Source organism: Strix aluco, chromosome 28, assembly GCF_031877795.1.
Source record: "Strix aluco isolate bStrAlu1 chromosome 28, bStrAlu1.hap1, whole genome shotgun sequence".
NCBI classification, from domain to species: Eukaryota; Metazoa; Chordata; class Aves; order Strigiformes; family Strigidae; genus Strix; species Strix aluco.
In genome coordinates this window covers 2,896,789-2,919,066 of record NC_133958.1, presented here as the reverse complement: position 1 = coordinate 2,919,066, position 22,278 = coordinate 2,896,789, and the positions used below count along the sequence as shown (strand labels likewise).

The 22,278-nt window shown below is 42.0% G+C and overlaps 1 protein-coding gene across 1 annotated transcript in view; it reads left to right on the top strand.

Annotated features, from left to right (window-relative positions):
• Nucleotides 1-20,274, top strand: part of LRRTM4 (leucine rich repeat transmembrane neuronal 4) — a 223,731-nt gene extending 203,457 nt beyond the window's left edge. The window contains exon 4 of the mRNA XM_074808011.1: nt 18,944-20,274. Coding sequence (XP_074664112.1) covers nt 18,944-19,165 — 222 coding nt within the window. The 3' untranslated portion in view covers nt 19,166-20,274. The remainder of the gene's footprint in view (nt 1-18,943) is intronic.
• Nucleotides 20,275-22,278: the final 2,004 nt, after the last annotated feature.

Below are 22,278 nucleotides of genomic sequence, written 5' to 3'. Positions count from 1 at the left end.
CTGTAGAAGGAGCTGGTAAATGAACAACATCCCACACCTCGGAAGAGAGATGACTGAGGGGGAGATGGGATGAAATCTATAACGTTATAAAATGCTATTGCAAGAGTAGCCAGTGAAGGATTCCACAGTACTGGAGGGGGTAATATAATTTTATCCAGATCAATTAAAAAGTCCTGTAAAATCTAAAACGAGTTGAGCAGAAATGTCTGAAAATAAATTTCAGCTGGTTACAGTTCTATAAAACAAGGTCCTTGCTGTCATAATGTCTCAGTTCACCGGTCTCTAAAAATCACAAGAATCTTACTGTACCTTTCTAGCACATCAACTCTTCAGGGACAGAACTATGTTTTCTGTAGGGTTTGAGAAAACGGAGTCATAATCTTGCTATGGACTCTACACAGTGCCTAGATTGACCTAGAGATTTATTTAGTCAAAATAATCCAGTCCAGGCTAAAATTGCCATGGAGTTAGTTTGCTAGACAACACAATAATGATTCCATAACTGTACTAATTATATTAGCATATCTGCGCTCTCAGGCTTGGGTAAACACAGATACAAAGGGAGAGTCAGGGACAGGAGAGATTTGCAGTAGTTTGTTTTCACAGTGAATGTTGAATGGGACGAGGTTTTCCCTGAATGTGCTTTGTGGCTGTTGTTTTTATACAAAATGTATTTACAGTTAATACTTGCTTCCGAGAGCATGTGCACGGGTGGGAGGAAGAGGGAAGAGACATTTCTGTTGTGTCCCATCATTAAGATTGTTTACCAAATGAATATTCATGTCCAGGAAAGCATGAAGGTTGCCGTGTTGCAGGAGGAGGACCTTGCCTCACATCTGGGTTGGGTAAAGTACAGCTTGTCAGAACAGAAAAGATACTGTGGCTTGATAATTGCATTTACCACTACTTGAAAGGTCTGATTTCCGCAAAAAGGAACGGGGAAAGTAATTTGTTCTTCTTTCTTGCCTGAGAGGGCGTCCTGCAGCCAGCCGCATCGATTGCAAAGGTCCTATTAGTCTTCAACAGGACCAGAATTAATTGTTTTGTATTACCCGAGCTCCCCAAGGTCTCAGGCTGGGATCAGAGCTCCAGTGCGGCAGCCTCTGTGCTATGGGCACCAGATCCAGCATCTTTTCTGAGCTGGAGCAAAACAGGGTTTCATACCAAAGCATCCACGACTCCAAGCCAGGCAGTTCCATGGATATACATGAATAAGTAGTGGTTGATGGTTAACTGTCCCTTCCCTGCTTTGGTGTAGAGCCAAAACAGACCCAAACATGCTTTGTCGTGTCTTCCTGTAGTTCCTACTTCATGCACTTGTATGTTAGAAAGTTTGTGTAGTATTTAGCCTGCAGTAATAGTTGGTCTGAGAATGCTTGGAAGACCAGTGAAGTGTTTTATGCGTGCAGGTCCTTCGGTTCTCTTCTGGCCTAAATTTGTGTCAACTCCTGATGTTTATTATTTTGTTGTTTGTCTCTAAAATTCATGCAGTTCTAGCAACTGCATATATCGCAAAGGGAACATAAATTATTAATATTTTATTCTGTTTTAAAAAAACAAATAGGCTTAACTTGCAGTAGGATTTGAGTATTTGGGGGTTTTTTCCCAGACTCTTTGAGTGACACATGTACAAAAAAAAATGTTGGCGTGTTAATCTATGTAGAGCAGGCCAGGTGGAGTGTGCTATTGCAGAATTCTTCAGAAATGACCTGGAAACCAAGGTTTTTGGAGTGAAATATCTACCAGCTCGATACTGAAGAAAAAGGATGAAGGCCACTCCCTCTAAAAGGAGCTTGAAGGGACTGATTGTCAGTCTTTCAGCAGGGTCTGAGCGCAGGGACTGTCATCGTGCCGTTAGTGCACAAATTCACACTGCAACAGGTACACTGAGAGGACTGTCACTTGTGTCAAGGAGTGGCAGCAGAGCCCTCAACGAAAGGACATTTTGTGAGGGTATATGTACTTTATTGTTTTCTTTTTCTGTTGTGATACCTAGGCCCCACTTGCAAAAGGGGAAAAAAAAAAAAAAAGATAGTCCCTTGATTTGTCAGACAAAAACCATATGGTCGAGGCTACAATTGAGCCATGGTTGATCACACTCCTCTCTAATCCACAGCTGTTTTCTTTCTGATAGATAAATATGTGTTTAAATAATGCATCCTACCTAACTCTGTCAATTTTTTTTAATGTTTCCTTTGACAACTGAATGTTTCCATTATGCCCAATAAACATCTTGGAGACTGACCCGTTTCTGCTTTAAATGCACATTAAGACTGCATTTCCTTCGTTTCACCTTCCAAAAGAAACAGTGCAGCTGTTCATTATTTGCAGCACTTACTACAAGAGACTCATTTTCAGGAGATAATTTTTTCGCTTAGAACTTCATAAAAATGTTTTAGTTCCTGACCACAAAGACACAGTGAATAACTATTGCAGAGGAGTGCTGTGAGCTTTGATGTCGGAGCTGTTCTGCTTTAAAAGGGCACAGAAGTCTGTCAATGGCACATTCTTTTCTTCCATGGTAATAGGAAGAGACTGCATTGCATTGTGTTACGTTGTAGTAAGGTTTTGAAGCTGAACTTACTACATACCTGTAGCACAAAAAGGAAAAGGGTAACCATGTCAACCATTGTCCAGCTGGCAACCAGTACTTTGTGCTACTATCATTCACCGTACCTCGTCTTGCTTTGGTAGCTTGTTTATAACAAGGAGATGAGGGCTCGGGGGCTCTTCCTTGGAGCAGTATTGTGTCGAGGCAGTGAATAGCTGGTTATAATTGCTGTATATGTTGGTCTTCCTGATTGCTTTTGTGTTTCAATGCGAGTCCATGTACTTTATTCCAGGGTAAAGAATAGGGAAGGGAACAACATAATTACTGGGAAACTAATGGATACTTAAATAACCTTCCCCTGGTTTTGTTTATATGAGTGGGAGAGCACACGGGCCAAAGAAAAAGGCTGTATTTATTATTTAAACTGAGGTGGCACCCAGAGGACTCAATTTTTCCCAAGGACCCCGTTGTTTGTGTCCCTTATGTTAAGCATTGTAATTATTAGTGAATTATAGCAGATGCTGTAAGCCTTACAGTGATCCCAGCCCCGCTCTGCTAGGCACTGCGTGTGACTGTAGTTAAGGAAGAGTTGATCACCACAACACTAACAGCGCCTCGTAGGAAAGTCCTGTTGATTTGGTAAAGGATGAGGCCAGTTGATTTTGATGGAGAGGAAATAAAAGGCTACGTATTGGGCTGCAGAAACAATGTAATAGTTTCACTTCTCTGAAATGGAAGACCATCTCTAATTGATTTAATGGCCCTTGATCTGCAACACTGGGGCCAGGTTTTAAGATTCTGCAACTTCTAAAGCCCCTTTTAGTGTGACTTTTGTCAGTGTGGCCCTTACGATTAGCTGTATTTGGACCGTGTCACACAATAGAGCCATGTATCTAAGTATTAAATTAACATTAGCTCTAGCCAAAAGTCCAGTAAAAAATTCATGGATTAGAGAAATACGCAAATATTAAATATATGAAAGAATTATTCAGGAACTTCGTAACATCTCTATCAAATATGCTGGGTGAGCAGCAAGGCTGGTTCTCCTGCTGCTGGGTCCTGACAACCGGCACAGACAGCTGAGAAAACAGCCGGAGCTGTCAGGGGTCGGAGCTCGTCCACGGGCTGGGTCGTACGAGTCGCGCTGTCATGAACCTTCCTTCTCAGCAAAGGCCACAGGCAAGTGCAGCGGAGCAGAAAGAGGCTGGAAGGAATGTGCTCGCAGAAGTGAGGCAGCAGGTCAGCAGTGCCAGAAAACAGTGAGAAGCAATGGCCAGAAACTCCATCTAAATATTTAATTGATGTAGGAAACCCAACACTCGCTTTGTTTGAAGAATATAGCAATAAGCAAGCACAGCGGCGCATTAAGGTGCAATAAATTTTTATGGCTCTTTCTAGATAGATCTGATACTAGTTGTTAAATTGGGAGGCAACTCTCAGGTTGGGTTTTCTTAGAGACCAAAGATCCAGAGCCAGTTATCTGATGTTAGGCTAACAACTTCAACTCTTGTTTCTGTTCCCTTGTCTTTTTGGTAGGAATAATGATATCAGTCTTTGTTAAACCCTCTGATGTAGGTATTTAACTCTCTGGATTGCCTTGGGGGAGTTCTTTGACCTCTGTTTATTTATCTATAAAGTGAGGGTAATGATATCCGCTCATCTCAAAGCAGCAACACCAGACTTATCTGAATAATGATTGCGGAGTCCTTGGATGAAAGGTGCAGCACAAGGGCAAACAACTGATGTTTGTTCATGTTGCTACCATGATTTGACTTACGAATGTGACAGGCTGAAAACACACTGTAAAATTTTGCAAAGACCTGATGGGACTGCAGGACGCTTGCTGAGTCGTGGCTTATTAGTATTATTATCCATGTTTTACTTTGTGGAAGATACGTATGCAGTAGATCTCATTTCGTGCGAGTCTGAATTATTTCTGATTGCCAAACATAAAGTGTTCCACCAGTGTGAAGAGGATGGGTGGTCATTTGGCTCCTGAAATACCCAGTAATCTCTTGAACCCATTCTGTTAGTGACTGAAAAATACTATTATGTATAATGTTAAAGGATGCGGAGGAATGGCCAGTGCTCTACGGTCTTTTTTGCAGAGCTCAGACCATTGAGATAAATTGCCTTTCTCATATTCCACATTCATCTTCATACACCTATCGCTGTCCCTCATTTGCTCCATCCTTGTTTTGGGGCAGACAAAAGATAAAGACTGTATCTTTAAACATTGTGCTCTGTATTTCGGAAGCCTGTCCAGTCCCCCTGGTGAGAATGAAAACATTCTCAGAGATATTTTGATTTGCTTTGCTTTCCAGAGACCCTGTGAGCAGTACACATTTGATCTGACCCCTTCTGCTTATTCAAGGTTTTCACGCTGCTCACTGATGGCAGCGAAAACCCTCAATGTAGAGTGTGCTCTGTTCTTGAGAGAGAAGCCTTAGTGCAGTAGAAATCCAATGTCTTTTCCACAATCTTTTATGTTTCCTGCTGCAATTACTGTGGGATCATTTTTTTTCAACCTTCCTTTTTCTGTCTCTTCACCAGAGAAGTGCACAGGCTGTGGCCTGGAGTCACAATGTCACCTTTGTTCTCTTTTTAGTTTGGAGTAAAGAGACAGGAAAGGAGCAGAAGGGTCTGGACAGCCCTCAGGGTGATGGCAGCCACAGCACACCGCCAGAGACACAGGCAAGACTCTGGTTTGCGCAGCTTATCTTCAGCACCGAGCCAGTTTGGGGGGCTGCAAATCCAATTCAGAGGAGCTCTGCCAAAGAGCTGTTCTCCTCGTGTCCTGGGATGCAGCGAGATCCCTGTGTGCTGCCTCTAGAAAGAAGCCCAGCATGACCTGCTTAAGCATCCATCTTCACAAGTCCTCAGTTCTGTGAAGGCTTTGTTGGTCTTGGATTAACTGTGAGAAAGTAAAGGGGACTCTTTTAAGAGTAGCAGGCGAACTCCTGGTAGCATCCCCTTAAACTCTGGTGTCAAAGTCAAAATACCGTTAAACTGGGAGGGCTGAGCTGTGTAGTGCTGTCTCAGGAGCTGAATCGCATCCCTGGCTCCCAAAGGATGCGTTTACATTGGTGGTTTAGTTCAGATGAGGATCGTGCTTTTCATGTGGGTCTTGAGACTGTCCCCACTTAATGTGCTTCAGTTAACATGCCAGAGCAGTCATAGAGAACAGAGCTTGAATCCACTGGAGATGAAGGTAAGCTGGATCAGCTCTGAGAGTTTATGGGACCAGACTGGAGCTTAGTTTGATGTTAATCCCCCAAAATGTGTATGTTGTGGGCACTGTGTACTCAACACCAACTCTTGTGCTTTGCAGATTTGCTCATGCTGGGCTGTATCGCTTACAAACACATACACAGTCACCGTGGCCACATGATAAGGGAAGTCATTTAGGGATAAAAGATATGTATTCATGTATTTAGCTCGTGGAAAAATCTGTCCCTCAATCTGTGCATCAGTTTAGAGATCTTTTTCTTGTTTGCTGTTTTCCTTTCTCCCACCCTTCATCTGTCACGCCTGTCTGGAGTACAAGCTCTTCAGGGCAAGGACTCTTACTAAACACATGAGCATTGGTTACCACAGTGCAGTTTCAGTTTTTGTCAAGGCCTCTAGGCACTGCAAATAAACAACAGATTTTGGATGATGAGAGACTTATTTATCTCTCTATATTTCTTCTCCCAGTCTGTTTCACCCTTGTGTAGTTAGGGATCAGGTCATGATATCGCCTGCATCTTACAGATGAACTAGGCTGAGCATTGGTTCTAGCTGGCTGCAACCCCTGTAGACTCACCAGAGGGAAAGACCCCACAGAGGAGGTTGTGAACGGTTACAGCCCCACGTTCCACCACACCAGTAATGCACCAAAGTAACACTGCACTCTGAAAAAGCTGAGTTACCTTTTTACTGATCCCTTCTGACACACTGGAGTTACCTTTCCCAAACGGAACAAGTTTAAAAAATATCAGAGTAGCTGGAAACCATTTGGCTCGTGCTTGGCTGGTTGAGAGGTTGTTCAAGCATGTTGTCTCTTGTTGACGTGAGCTGCAGATACTTCTAACAGCAGCTCCTTTGGTTTTCAAAATCTAGCTCACAGAGCAGATTTTATTTTCCAGCAGGCTTCTTTAAACCTGGTTCTTTTCATTTACGCTCCATCGCTGCTGCTGTGCTCGAGCACAGAAACGGTCCAAGTGGGCAACAACTATTTTTGCTTATTAATGTTCATTGCGTCAGAGCAGGTACGAGACCGCTTTGTTTGGCTTTCCTGAAATGCCAGAGTCTGTAAGCTAGCAGGCACCAAAGTCCATGTACTCTACAGCCCTCTCCTGGCTAGATCCAATAGTGCTCAGCTGTACAGGCAAGGCGCTTTATTTCTGTGTGTCTGAATGTATCTGAACACTTTTTGTTTTTCAGAGCTACTCTCAGACTTCCGGTCAGATTTACACATCGTGACCAGTTTGCCAGTAATCACAGCTTTGGCTCTTGCCAGGTGACAGCTGTTTCGAAGGGGAGGGTGGTGATCTTGACACAGAGCAGTCCCACAGCTCCGTCCTGAACCCATGTCTGGAGCAGCTCTCTGTCAGTGCTTAGAAATGGGACAAAGTTAAGAAGACTCCATCTCCACAGAGAAAAAACAGCTTGGAGCATCTGTCCTTTCCTCTACTTCTTAATCATCTTGACTATGTAGTTTCTGTGCCAATTCTCAGCGGGTTGACCACTAAATCTTAGTTTCTGGTGTTTCGGTGCTTTTTCCATGTAGTTGCTGCACTCTCCTCTCACGTTACACAGTGGTTTGTTTGGGGTTATTTGGTTTTTTTGTCATCCAGACATTTCTTTTTGCTTTAAGAGTGTCACTAAACTACAGTGGCTCAATAATTATTTCCATTGGTTTTGCTTTCATGGAGTAATTGAATTGATCCACTTGGTTTTGTAGCAGCAAAGATTGCTAAGCCAAGAATATTTTCTAACCCATCTTTCTTCCTGTTTTCTCAGGGATTCTGAGTATGTCTTTACTGATGATTTCCCTGCATATTATAAAACTTGCCCAGAGGAATGAAAAAGTCATTTGTTTTCTGTAGAGTATTAAAAAATAATGCTATCATTGTGAAATGTCCTTGCCTGCAATGCTGGACAGTCTTGCATTAATTTTCTGCTTGCTTGGTCTCTGATATACAAAGATTCTATAGAACGTGACTGAAGCATGAACCCATGTTTGTTATTAATTTTCTAATACTGCGTACTGTGCGAGTCCCTGCCCTGCCTTTTCTCTTCTCCCTGTTTGCCATTTCAGGAGTCTGTGGGGAAAGCAGGAGCGATGCTGCTGTGGCATCCCTCCTTCGCGTGTCACGCGCCCGTAGATGAGCAATGGCAGAATATGGTTGCCCTGTCACAGGAAAGAGAGGCTTTAGGAACGCAGTGAGTTGTTGCAGCAATTCACATCCGAGGGTCTGAAGGCTTTTTATGAGCTTAATTAAAGTCCTTGTATTACCCTATAGTGTCTTGTTTTGACACAGGTGGGTGGAGGGTGAACTACATAGCTATACCTACTAGTCATATATTTATAGCAAGGCAGACTGGTGGCCTCTGAGGTTCAGTAGATGGATTCTCCTTGGAGCTCATGGGCTGAGCAGCATCTCCCCTTGGCCGCTGGTTAAGGAGTTGAACTTGCTCTCCCGTCACGGTTTGTGTGGTCAGTGGGTCTGGCAGAGGAGCTGGGAGGAGCTGAGCGTTTGTTGCTCAGCACTCCTAAGCCAGGCCCGGGGTCTGGGCACGCTCCAGCCACTCCACCCTCCCTGCTGACTTACAGCCACGGCCTCCAAGGAGCCCTCCAAGGTCCTCCAGCCTTCGCCCCTGGCAACCTGTCGCCCACACCTGGGCACCTCCTGCCAATTCTTCATCCTCATCCCTTAAATTATCTTCTTGCCCTCAACCTAAAGTAGTAATTTCCCTCTAGCTCTGCCCTACTCTGCCTTAACTTATAGTGCTGCAAGATGCAGAGACTGTTCCTTAACTTTTCAGTGAAGATGGTGATTATATAAATCCTCACCCCAATATGAGTCATATATCAGTACCTTTTGGAAACTGGGGGGTTGCAGTTTCTTCTCAGCGTAGGCACGCTGCTCCCATCAGTGCTAATGGAAGTGACACACACGCATCAGGAGAAGATGATGCTCTTCTGCTCCTGGATTAATGTTCTTGCCAGTATGTTTGTGCCACCGTACACACTGATACCTCTGCTAGGAGGCAGTGGAGGCAATTAAAATCGTGTAATTTCTCGTGAGTAGAATCCTGCTGAGATATTCAGTATAATAGGAGCTCCCTCCCGTGTCCAAGAAGGTCTGTAGTGCCAACGGTTTCTTTCTTCTCTCCCACTGGAGTGAATTTATCTCACTGTTTTCTCAGGAGAAATGAATAATTTCTTGAACTTGTGCTCAGTTTACAGTCGTGATGCTTTGCTTGCTTTTCTCTTCTTTTAGTTTAGGACATTCCTGATCAACAGCTCTGGATGTTGATGGTCTGATATAGACCATCCGATCCCCAGATAAAGTGGAACAACAGTAGCATGAGCATCTTTTTTCTTTATTTTTTTTGCCAGATATTCTTTTCTTTGGCAGCCATTTTCTGTAAAGAAGGACCCCTTCAGATCCTCTTGAGATGACTGAAAAATAAAACAGATGATCTGCTCTCTTAGGTCAATGCCATAGCGTTGAGCATTGAATTTTAAGTGATGACAGAGGAGAAGGACTTTGTCGTTATAGCTCGTTGGTGATGCAGGGACTGGATACTATCTGTATAATTAATATTGATGTATTAAATGGAATTAGTGCCAATTATAAATGTGGCTCTGAACGTTTTTTTAAATCAAAGATGGGTTGACTGTTATCTGACTCCAGTCAAAACCTTTTGGGTATAGTATAGCTAGATAACATGGAAGAGAAATCTTCCATTTCTTTTATCAGTATAAGGCACCCACGATCCCTTTCTTCTAGCACGGGTGTGGGTTTTAATCATAAGCCATCATGTTGCCTTGTTTATACTTACTCATGTCTTGAGGACAAAATATTGTGCAATTTGAGTCACGTTTCTCCAGCTTTATGAAGTACATTTTTGGTCTCTTGATGTACAGAATCCATGTACAACTTTAAATAGTATTTAAAAGTCTTTAAAGAAGCCATCAATTTCTGGATAGCTCTTCTGCGCACTATAAATTCCAGGCAGATCTAATGAAAAGGCAGTATTTTAATATAAGACAAAGACTTATTTCACTCATATTCCAGCGCCTTCATTTGTCACTGTGGCAGCAATGTTATCAGATGTTCATATTAAATACTGTACTTATTTATTGTGAGTAATGGATGGAGCAGGTTGCCATCTTTCTGATCACTGCATGGAAAAACAACTCTACCTTTTCCCTTATTCTCATAATTCTTTTTTGACAGACGCAATGTGCTCTGTTTCCCAAATGCTGCACTGGACCTAGGGCCTGTGAGGATGCTTCAGGCTCTTAAATACATTGGATGGTCCAGCTCCATAGCATTTTGGGCCTGAAATACCAGCAATTTAGAAAGCTAACTGAAGCTGGGGGTGTTGGAGGTCAGGAGAATGCTCTCTGGAAGTTATTACCAGATTGTTGACCTGTGCTCTGCTCTTTCTTCTTGATCCCTTGGAGACTTGGCTAGATGGACCTTTGTCTGGTCCTGATACGTTAAGCACAAATGATCTGCGCGTTCCAGCTCTTAATGCAATGCATAGGGAGCAGAAGTTCCTCGTGAGAATACAGCTTTTTAAAGTCTCTAAATGAAAGCTGAGCTGCCTTAAAAGAGACTACATCTTTGCAGGTATGTGTATTTAGGCACCCAGAGATGTGGAGAGGCACCATAGGGAGCTGTTTGCCTGTAGATGGGTAACTGCTCCAACGTGTTGCATCGCTTTTGAAAAACTAATCTTCTGTCCCTAAGCAATGTAAAAATTGTTTTGAACCACCATGCTTCTATTTCTATTGAATTCTATAGGAAATTATCCTAATAGCTCTGAAAGCAATATTAATGGCTTTCCAATTAGAATATCTAGATAGTTTGTTTATTTTATCGGCCTTGCACGGCGGAAAATCGAAGGTTACTGTGAATCTCACTTCAAGTTTTTCATCAGTGGACCTTTTTGTCAGGAGCCAGATACTCCTTAAAAAGCAGATAAAGCAATTTAAAAGAAATATTTTGCCCAAGGAACAATAACAAGGCTTAGAAGACTTTCTTCTTTCTGGGAGTTTCCTTTAGGGAAACCTTTTCATTTACTGATTGAAAGATCAAATCTGCCCATAGAGGGAGCAGTGGGGTGTGCATGATTTTTCTCCTGATCTCTAGAAAAGCACACTTAGTTAAACAGTCCATCGAGAGGTTTGGTTGTAAAGGCAAAGGCGTTTGTGTGATTGGATAGAAGGATTAGGAAGTTATCTGTAGGGAAGGAAAGGGAAGCTTAAAATCCAGTTCACAGTGTCAGTGGAACTGACAGGGTGATGTTATATAGGGGTTTAAAACATGAAATACACTCTGGAGGGATGACTGAATAAATCATAAAATTCTGTCTTTATGGTATACCCTGTATAGCTTATAGATGGTTTTAAAAGTTGGTGAATATTTTAATGCCACGTAAGAAATTAATAGATATATTTTAATTAACTTTGTTTTATATCAAATCAATCAATTTTGTAGAGTATTATATAGTCCCATATATCCCTAAGTTGCTTATTAACATGACATCTAATGTATTAGTTAAAATGCTTGTCATATCTAATACAATGATGTTTATTTAATTCCTGTAGTTATTAATTCTCAGTTAACTTTTTATGAACTATAAACAGACCTTGAATAGGACATGCAAAAGTAGCTGATGGCTGCACTGTCTTCTGCCCTGTGTCCTCTGTCTGTTGTTTCTCTACATTTTTCGAACGAAGACCTCTCTTCTGACAGCCCCTGTCAACGTTGGGATCCCATTTTCCCAGCCAGAAATACAAAAATTGAGTAAGATTAATGACCCATCTGTCAGTCATTCATAGTATTTAGGCTCCAAATTTCCACTGATACCAACTTTTTTTTACTAGAACATGGTCTAAGACCTGCCAACCACAACCTTTTATTTCCAGGTGTTGAAGAAACCATCTGGTGCCCAACCCCTACAGCCTTCAGAAGATTTCAGGCTTGGTTTTTTAAGACCTTGATTTAATCCTCAGATCTGCTCAGGAGGGCAGGGTTTGTCCTGGCTGCTCACTGCTCATTTTGCCTCGTTTTTGCAGTCTGGTAAATGCGCTGGGCGCTTTGGTCAGAAGCGTGTTCAACACCTGAAGCTCTGGGCCTGGCAGGACCCAGCATGAGGCCCCGATGCAGCTGGACTGGTAGGATCCAAGTCTAATTGGATGCAGGATGCTCATAAGATCCGTTTGTAGGGTGGACATAAGCATAGACATGGAAAAAAAGAGTGCAAAGAAGTGAATCCAAGGAGATACTGTGCTTTATTTACAAGACAAGCTTACTTTGTACAGCACTTTGACTTAAGAACATATATGCAAGCTTGTATGTATATGTACAAGCGTGCAAGAGATTAGGAACTGACAATATTACACATCCCAGTGGAACACCAATCCTCTGTGGATGTTTAGCAGTATGTCCTCAGTTTCTTGGAGAAAACTGGTAGCTACAGAGTTGGTGGATCTCATCACGACGTTAATGATTTCAGAGCAGTGAGCTCACTACCATGTAGCGTGGGACCCTTAGCTACAGACTGAGGCTTCCTTCTTGTCTGTCTTCTCTCCCAGTGGACATTAATCTGATTTGGTGGGAAATAGAGGGGGCAAAGAATGTTCTGTCTGGAGTGGGAAGGAAATTGGACTTGAAATTGCAGGAAATCGATTGTGGGAGTTGCGCCGACAATTCAAGCTACCAGAAGATTCTTGCTCAACGCTTCATGCCCAGTGTAGGTTCACCAACCTCAGGCAAAGTTCCCAGTGGGATCTGTAACTCTAAGAAATCCTGGGCTAATTGAAGATTTTGAAGACCTTCACATAAAAATCAAGTTGACAATTTTCCTGAAATGCTCAGATGTCACACAGACAACCTCAGTACAACCAGTACTCATAAAAACCTCACACCACCTCCTAACAGATCACTCGGACATCTGAGTGCTGAATTTTTTAATAAACGAGATTTTGACTTTTGTGTCAGTATGAGAATTACCTTAGGAAACATGAATTTCAGAACAAAAAGCTTATTTTAAAAACCAGCCAGGCACTTTTGTGTTTGTTCCAGTTGGAAACAGAAGAAAACACGTACCCATTTGTATTTCAGAACTAACTCAGTGTCTGCATTTGCCCCTTTTAATGGGTTTAATAGGAAGTGTGTGATTGTGCATTTTCCTGAACAGGAATGTTTTTCTGAGCTGACTCCAAGGGGATGTTCCAGGGTTGTTAACTGTGATTTTTCAGCAGCGTGAAATCCACTGAAATTGTTTATACGAGCTATATCTGCCTAATGTGCCTAATCAATCTATCTCTAAGGTGAAGCTGTGCGCTTCACTAATCGTAAAGCTATGATAGTATATCTTGTTATTTTTACTCTAAATTATGATAGGCTTTAAAATGAACTCTGAATTTGATTTATCAACAGCTATGATGCTAATTCAGCAATGAAGTCATGGTGTTCTGAGACTAAATATTAGCACTAATGAGAAAACATAGCTTCCATATTCTGTAACTCTGAGTTTCTACTACATACGGACAACTTCTAAAGTTGCGTGTAATTTTATCACGTAATCATTAACTAGTCAAGGATTTACCCACAAATCAGTTTACCTGGATTATAGAGTACCAGCGAATGTGAAATCAGATAATGTTCAACTGCCCAAGAATATTCATGTTCTGGTTTTTAGAAGGAAAATGTGTCTGCTGCAAGACAGTGGTGGTTGTCCTATCGCATTTTCCATCAGGATGAATGGAGCACGTCTTTAGTTTTAGAAACAAAGTGTTCTTTCTCTTTGAAAACAGAAGCAGCAGAATTGAAGACATATAAACTGCAGTGTCTAAACAGTGAATGTGTAAAGCCCAGCTACCCAGACTGAGACAGCTGAAACAGTCTGGTTCTCAGAAAGTACATCACTTCGATTGCCAGGCTCCAGGTTTTAGGTCCTTGCCAAAGCAGTTACTTGTCTGAGGATCCTGTGACAGTTTGGGCCCTTACACCATTCTCCATTCAGGGAAAAAAATAAAGTGCACTCCATCCCACCATGGACTTCCCCCCAGAAACTGTGTGGGGATTGTCAATCCGTCCTTATGTTGCATTTCCATCCGCTTGTTGATAATTCTGGTAGTGTGTCACTTAGATGTCCACGGCTATTCATGTTTCTCAGTAAAGAATTTCCTTCTCTGCAGGATAATGAATGGTGGGAGATCTTTCTTCAAAATTGAGCATAAAGAAAAACCTCATACTGTTTCCAACATGAAATAGATCTGTTCTGAAAACCTGTGTTTCCAAAATTCAATTTAACAGTTTGCTGGGAAATTATTTCAACCTGGGACTGCTGGTGATTAGATCTTGCTGAACTGCAAGTGGTTCTGAGTGAGACAGAGAGTTAATCTCTGTCTGACCCTCAACTAGTCTTCACTGCAGTAAGTCTGTTGCTGTGAGCACAGCAGAAAATACTTAAGCAGGAGTTGTAGTCAGCATGAAGAACTTGGTATTGTGTTCAACCCTTGGCATTGCTTGACAGAGAGGTGCCATACCTTGGAGTCCATACCAGGACCGGATTTTGGGTTGTCTGAAGTGTCCTGTTAGGAGGCAGCCCAAGAGATTAAGAGTGTGTGAGCATGTTTAACATTCTGTGAGAGGTGGGAGAGAGAGAAAAGTATTTTAGAAATAAGGCCACTTGATGTTCACTTAGGGCCCAATCCAATATTCTTTAAAGCTCCATAGATTTGGTGGCTATATTGTAAGGTTACATCTTTACTGATATACTTTCCAAGCTCCAGAATAAGGATTTTTATTGATGTTTTGGTAAAAATCTAGGTTTGGACCTGTGAGAAGCAGTTCAAGCTGAATTCTTACCACTGACATTTTTAAATAGAACTTTCTTGTGTAATAATAATCAGAAATTTATAGAATGTTAGCTAATTTACCTCCCAGTATTTCTGACATAAGTGAGCAACGCTGCTGGTAAAATTCAGTGCAGTGTTAAATCAAAAAGACAAAACACCTGCATTGGAATGTGGATACATGTATCTGCGTGTTGGAATGACTGAGGGTTTATCTGAACGCTGCTGTTGAATGTCAAAGGAAAAGCGGACGGGCAATGTTGAGAAACATTAATGCAGGCCAGAATTTCACTGAACTTCAGGTAAACTCAAGTTAGTCCAACTTGTTTTGAGGGGCGTTGTTATGCTGCAGCAGGGCTGTTGGGCTGTTAACCTCTCCAGTGTCAATTCGACTGCGAAAGAGAAGATTTGCATTCTTAAATTTCCACCGCTAAATCTTTTGTCTTCCTCCTGCAGCTGAGGATTTATGTAAATTTTGCTTGTAATAGAACCTTTGTTTGAAGTGTGTGGCTGCTAAAATGCGATGTTTATTATATTTAGAGTGAAGATCTACAGAGGTGTGGACTTCAGAAGTCAACACCAGCCAACTAATCCAGCCCGTTAGCCCAGAACACGCGCTGAACGCTTACAGTGCTTGTAGGGCAGTAAGCTCATTGCGTAAACAAGTCAGGGCTTTCTTCAAAGCACAGATTCGTTCGCTGACTTAATTAACTATCTGCAACGCTGGATAGAAGTGTGGTCACTTACTGTAAGGCATTAGAGCAGAAGACAATCCTACTTGGTGCCACACATGGCCTAAAACCAAAACGTCCATCACGTGTACACCAGTGACTCTCGAGTTCCTTTTCTTGTTGATTTATGTTTTTCCTACTGCCAAAAGTTTTAATCCTTCAAGTAAGTATTAGGTAGTGATGTTTTTAGAAATTAAAATAGGAATTATTCGGAAAATGCTGTGAACAGACACATGCATCATCTACATCTTGGCGTTCTGTGTCCCACCTCTGAGCTCCCCTGACTGCACCAGACCGGGCTGTCACGGGGCGTAACCGGGAGCGAGCACCCAAAGCCAAGAGCGGAATCAGATGTTACGACAGATGATATGAAAGAAAGAGTTTTGTATCTGTTGTGTTCCCACGTGAGCAACGCTTTATCTTCATTTACAATATAACTTCTTCCAAAACTAAATTTAAAGAGTTTTGTAGCACGAGTGGCTGCGGTTAGTGGCAGCAGAGTGCAATGGAGGAGACGGTGAAGGACACCCTGTAGGGGATCCCAGTTCTGTTCTTGGCTCTGCCTTTGATTTGCTGGCAGGTAAATTCTCAGCCTTACTCCCACTTTCTAGCTAGTGAAAAATGTGTCTTCTGTGGAAAAGACCTTGAGATAGAGATGAGAGATTCCCAGAGGCTGTACTTATTTGCTGAGGTATTTAGCGTTTGGATTTTTTTCGCTCTAGTCATCGGCTTTTTTGTCTCTTGGAGGCCATGGCAGCTGAAAGGCCCCAGCTTAGGTTAGAGTTGTGTTGTCTTAGTCCCTGCACAAACAGCCCTTGCTTCAAAGAGCTCTAGTCTCCAAGGGCAAGCAGGGGCAGGACTTAATTTTCTCATTTTCCAGCTCATAAAGTGACTTGTCCAAGGTCACATCTCTCAGTATCTCAGGCATTAGTTCCATAGCCATAATGAAACAAAAAAAGAAGTTACTTCAGAACCTGGAGCAAAAGTACTTCTGGAATTAATTTTCAGCAACTTAGGTGTTCTTAAATGTTTTGTTGATCTCTGATCCAGGAAAAAATACAAGATCAGCTTTGTCTAGAGTGAATGATGTCATCAGTATTTCCCATCCTTTTCGCTTGCATCAAACTGAGTAGTGGTACAATTGCACCCACATTTGGGATAGTTTCTACAGTCAAGGCCGTGTCCTGAAAAAGCTTTTGTGGGCTCAGGTTTCACGTTTGGTCACTTCACTGTAAATGCAAACTGATCCCTCATGTCCTTCTGAAAATGCAACGTTACATTTCAGAGAAGTAGTTTCAGGGAAGGAAGGGACACTCCATTTTGTGGGGACAGTCTCCAGAGCCTGGAGGCCTTCACTTTGATCCAGAAGGTTCTTTTTTGTGTTGTTCATATGGTTGGTACCTCAGTTCTTGAGGCACCACAAGAAGTAACTTGGGGGCAGGGGTTGTTGACATTTCTTCATTCAGTCTTTATTGGAGGTACCTCAAGGATAATGCTTCTTACAGTCATTTGACACAATTATTTTTTTAATTTCCCTTAGTGGAACACTGAAAAGAGGGAGAGGAAGAGTAGTATGAGGGCCAGGCCCAAGAACAGGGAGGTGCAGATCCATTACTGGGCTTCATTATCCTAGAAATGTTTTCTACAAATTAACCTACAATTCCTTAATCTCATGGGTTGCTTGAAAACCTGTTCTGTTTTGTTTTTACACTGACAGAGAATATCCACCTTCCCTCCACACACATGGCGTGGTGACCCTTACTAATACGATTTCAGACACACTCAAAGTTTTAAGTGAAAACAGGCAAAAGATTCTATAAAACTACTGAGAAACAGTTGAAGAGGAAGCGTGTTTATCCACCGTTTAGGGATGTTGCTGAGATCCTGATCCTTTTGACTCCTGTTTGGAGAAGGGGAGAAAACAAGCAAACAGAGCTGCACACAGGACTCGGGTGGTTAATGTACTGTGTATTATTGCTGTAAAGCCGGGACCTCAATCTCTCAACTCTCCAGAACACAAACAGTCCTTGGCTTTTATAGAATCATAAAGAGCTGCCTTAAAGGCTGAGGACAAATTCAAGCCCTGATACGAATTGGCACAGATATTACTGTATCCAAAGGGAGTTACAGTTTCTTGCACTGTGGCTGAATTTGATCCACAAGTGAACACAGTTGTCCCATCAAATTCTACTGAGCAGCTTGTCTTCTGCGTTCCTGCCATTCAGCTGTCACGTAAAATGACGTTTTCAGCTGAATTCCAGCTAGTGGAAGAGTTTTGGACTCTCTCCAGCATTCTGCAGAGAAGCAGGGGGAGGAATCTAACTGCTGAGATCCAAATGCAAGAGGAACTCTAACCCTGCAAAACTTATAATTAGTCTTAATGCCTTTGCTTTTTTCATACCTTTTTGAATGAAGTGTGCCATACAATGGAAATTTGTGACAAATTAGCTATGTAGTCTTCGCTTAAAGTTCGGCATGGAAAATAAAAAGCCATTTGTTCCAAGATTAAATTATGTGTAGGATATCTCCAGCTATAATGAGCCCAGGTTTTCTAGCAGTGTTAGAATAAACTCTTGCCTGTATCTCCTGCAGTGTGTGGTTTTTTCCCTAAGAGCATATTTCTTTCTACTTGATCAGCTCATCTCTTGCAGATGATAAAATTATCTGCGAAGATTTGTATCTGATGTTGTGCCATAAATCATATTTAGTTGTAGGATTAACATTTGCAAGCATAGAACATTTATGGGAAAAAAAAGAAGGTGGGGGGCTGGCAGTTTCTGAGTATTTACATAAAGAAGAGAGATGCGATTCAGGATAGATTTTGCAGACTTTTCAAGTACGTGGCCATTCTTACAAGGTGGGGATCTGCTCAGCTCCAGCGAGCATCAGTTGAGCTGCTTTGATAGGGTTTCTCTTGGTGAGGTTGTGAGATGAAGAACCCAGGAAATCGGGACCTTGGGCAAGCAGCTTTGTCACAGAAGAAGTAAAGGTGTGTTCCAGCTGTGCTGAAAGCTAGACATGCTGGCAGCCAGGCTTTCTGGGCCTTTGACACGCTCGGGCTGGTCTGAGTTTTGTAGAAATGCTCAGCCCGTTTTGAAGCGCTGGAAGAAGGGCCAGTTTTTAAAAGGTTGCTATTACCAGCAGCTTCCAGTTTACCCTTCATAGCCGGAGTGTCCAAAAGAGGTCAGAATGCAGCACGCGAGACCACTTTGGAAATCTGCCCGCAACCACAGAAATGGAGAGTAGCCCCCTCTAACCTGCCTTCGGCTCCCTGCAGAGGGCCTGGACCAGCCTGGGATCGCTCAGGCTCTCAGCAGATGTAACGTCCCTCCGCGCGTGGGGACCCGCTGCTGGCACGCACGTACGCAGCCCCGTTCCAGAGGGCTCCGCGCGTGCCGGGGGCAACCTGGCAGCCTCAAAGGTTTATCCTGCCGCAAGAACTGTGTGGTGAACGCGGGCGTGCTGAGCACCAGGGGGGTTGAGGCCGCGTTGCGATAGATGCTGTACGAACGCGCGACTAAGCACGCGCCACTGACGTCTGTCTCTCTTTTGATCTCTGTTTCTCTGGTGCAGGTTCCTCACCACATGAAGACTTTACCCTATTACAGTTACGACCAGCCAGTGATCGGATACTGCCAAGCTCATAAGCCTCTCCATGTAAATAAGGGGTACGACACCATGTCCCGGGAGCAGGCTGAGACAACCAACCTGGAACTCAGTCGAGACCACAGCTTCATAGCTACGATCGCGCGTTCGGCTGCTCCAGCCATTTACATTGAGAGAATACCAAACTAACGCGGAGACGACTGCTTCGGGGGGCGGAGTGGGGAGGTCTTCTGAGGGACCTTTCATCTCAGAAGAGACCAGGGCAAGGAACTCAAATCTACCATTCCAGTTACAAATGTTCCAACACAGACAAAGGGAAGGGGATAAAGCAAACTCCGCAGACTGTGGAAATGCTATCTTGCAGTACACACTGAGAACTTCAGGATTTTCTTTGCTTTAAACTTTCAAACAAATTCCTCAATGTAAATATTAAAGAGAGATTGTCAAGTTCTTATTAAAAAAAAAAATAGATTTCACTCTAGCTACATAAAGGGATGGATTAAGAGTTTTGTTTGTATATTTGATTTTTCTACATTGCACGGTTCCAGGGAAGGAGAACCACAGGTAAAAATAAAGGGGGTGGGGAGGGCAAGGGTTTGGGTGGGGTGGGTCAGCCATGTTTCCTTATTAAGTGTTTATTACTCTTCAAAGATTTGTTTAATATTTTTGTTCTTTTTAAACAAACAAAAGATAGATATATATTTTCTTTTTTCTTTTGGGGGTTTGTTTTCTGGTTGGTTTTTTTTTTTTTAGTGGTCAAGCGCTAATATTTCAAACTTCAGACATGGGCATTAAAGCTTATGTTGAACCAAAAGGACATTGGCAATTGATGCAGCAGAAACAAAGAAACTTGGGTGCATGTACATTTAAGACACAGGCTGTACACTATGGAGGGTGCTTTTGATTTTTACTATCTTCATTGTGCTTCATTGTTGACACTATAATTACTTTTCGGGCTCTAAAAAAGGGGAAAACATGCAACGGAGTAACGACTCTGATATTTACAGTCCAGCGGTGCTTGTTAAGCAAAATTAATGGACGTTTGGGAACCAAAATGGAAGTGATGTGCTTGAAATGGATCAGAAGGAAAATCTTTTAAAGCAAGAGTATTTGGTGAAACTCACTGGCTGACACAATTTCTAAAACACAGGCGAATGTGTAACATTGTTTTTTGTTTTTTTAATTAATTATTATGATCAGTTAGTTTTTGTGTAGTTTTTATCAATAAAATGACAACAAAAAAAGTGGTGGAAAAAATAAACATACTATTTTGTGGTTGGGACACCACAGCCAAGCTACTGTTTGAATGATTTCTCTGGATGTGTGACACGGTGACGCCGTGGACGGAGGGAACAATGCTTTGTCCTGTTTCACCTCTCTCTCGCCTCTTAGAAGGAGCTCAAGGAATTGTTTTGAGGTTTAAAAAGCCTGAGTGTGAAGAAGCTCAATTTATTTGGCTTGTCTAAGAAGAGGTTAAGAGGTGATTTTATCAGAATACCTCCATGGGCCTGGGGGAGGGGAAAAGGGAGAAGAAAGAAAGAAAGAAGCCTTTTTTTATTAAAGGTGTTGGGGTTTTTTGTTGTTTTTTTCTATCAGAAAGCAGACTTTTCAGTCAAACCCTGAGCTGAAGCTAAACCAATTCCGATTAGAACATAAGGTTTAAGTTTTTACCTGGAGGGTAAATTATACAACAGTGGGCTTTAGGACATAATGAATTTTGTGATTGTTTCAAGTGTTTCTATTGGGTGTGTTTATGAGAAGTACACTTGGCCACAAGGTAAGGGCTTAATGAATTTCTGGAAGTGCTGAGTCTTGTATCACATAGACGGTGTTATATTGTCTTCCGTGTTTCTCACCTGAAATACTTACATATTTTTCTCTGAAAGGAAAGGAGGAATATGTATGGAGGTACACATTCTGTGTGCTAGGCAGCTTGCAGGGAAACATGGACCTACAAAGTCAACTTGATGCATCGAAGGTAACGTATTTAGAATTAAGTGTTAGGCAGGAAATGAAAAGAAAATGGAGTGAAAGGCTAGGTGATGAGTTTACAGCCAGCTCGATTAGACATCTTGATATCTGTCAGCTTTAGCAGTGCTACGGATGGAGGGAGAAAGCTGCTCGAAACACTAGTTTCCTTCAAATAGAGTTTAAAACATTGACCCACAGCCTATTGAGCTGAAAATGGAAGAACTCCCATTGATTCCTGTGGGCTCTGGATCAGCAGCAGAAAACATTTCAGTGAGCATCAAAAGTGTAATGGCATTCCCATGCTCCTAAAGGATGAGAATGGTAATGTTTTTATTATAAGGTTCATTAAAGACAGTTGTATAATTCTGGTTCAGTTTTTAAGAGGGCAGTTATGTATCTAGCAAAACCAGAGAAGGAAATGTCAAGCAGGAATACTTATTGTCTTTTCATATGTTTTTTCCTTAAACCCCCAGCTGCTGGGGTCATGTGAATATTGGAGAGTAGCTGTTTATTTTTTAATTCCATTTATAATCCTCAACAATGCAACTTCCCCCCACACTCTGGGAAAAGCAACTCTGTAACTACTGAAAGGGAAGGTAAAATTAAACAAACCCCCTTTTTTCATTTCCTGATTTCAAAATAACTTAATTTTCACATTGGTTTGGAGGATGTTTGGAACTGGCATTAGACTCAGATTATAGATTTTCTTTGCAGTTATTGGGAATTGTGCTGCCCAAGGAGAACAAAATATACTGCTGTGTGCACAGTCTCCTGGATGAATTCGTGCTTTTCTTCCTGAAATGTCACTGAGTTTCTGCTGTTTATACACTGATGCCAGTGTATTGGGCAAGAACCCTATAACTTTCCTTTGTATTCTTGACAATTAAGGAGGTAACGTTCCAAGAATGTTTTGAAGGCGTGAAGACCTTACTTAAGTGCTAAAGGTCATGAAGAGCTAAATATTTATGTCATGGATTGCTTTAGATCAAAGCAGAAGTCATTGCAGCATGTCCTGAGCTGATGTTGGTTGTGGTGATCAAACTAAAAGGGCTCTATACAAGCCCGTCTGGGACTCCAGATGTACCAGAAATTGGAACTTGAACTACCACGGCTGCAATTAAAGCCAAAGACATTTGGTAGCAAACTTACTCTTCAACTGTAATGCAAAAACCCAAGATTGTAATATGTTCATCTCCAGTCTTCTGTAACGAGTTTCATATTTGTTTTTTTTGTTTTTAAAGTATCAATTCCTGGAATCACATGATTATATTACAATTTCAGCTTCAAAATATGTCCAAACTCTTCTTAGGGAAGGTCTTTCTACTCCTCTT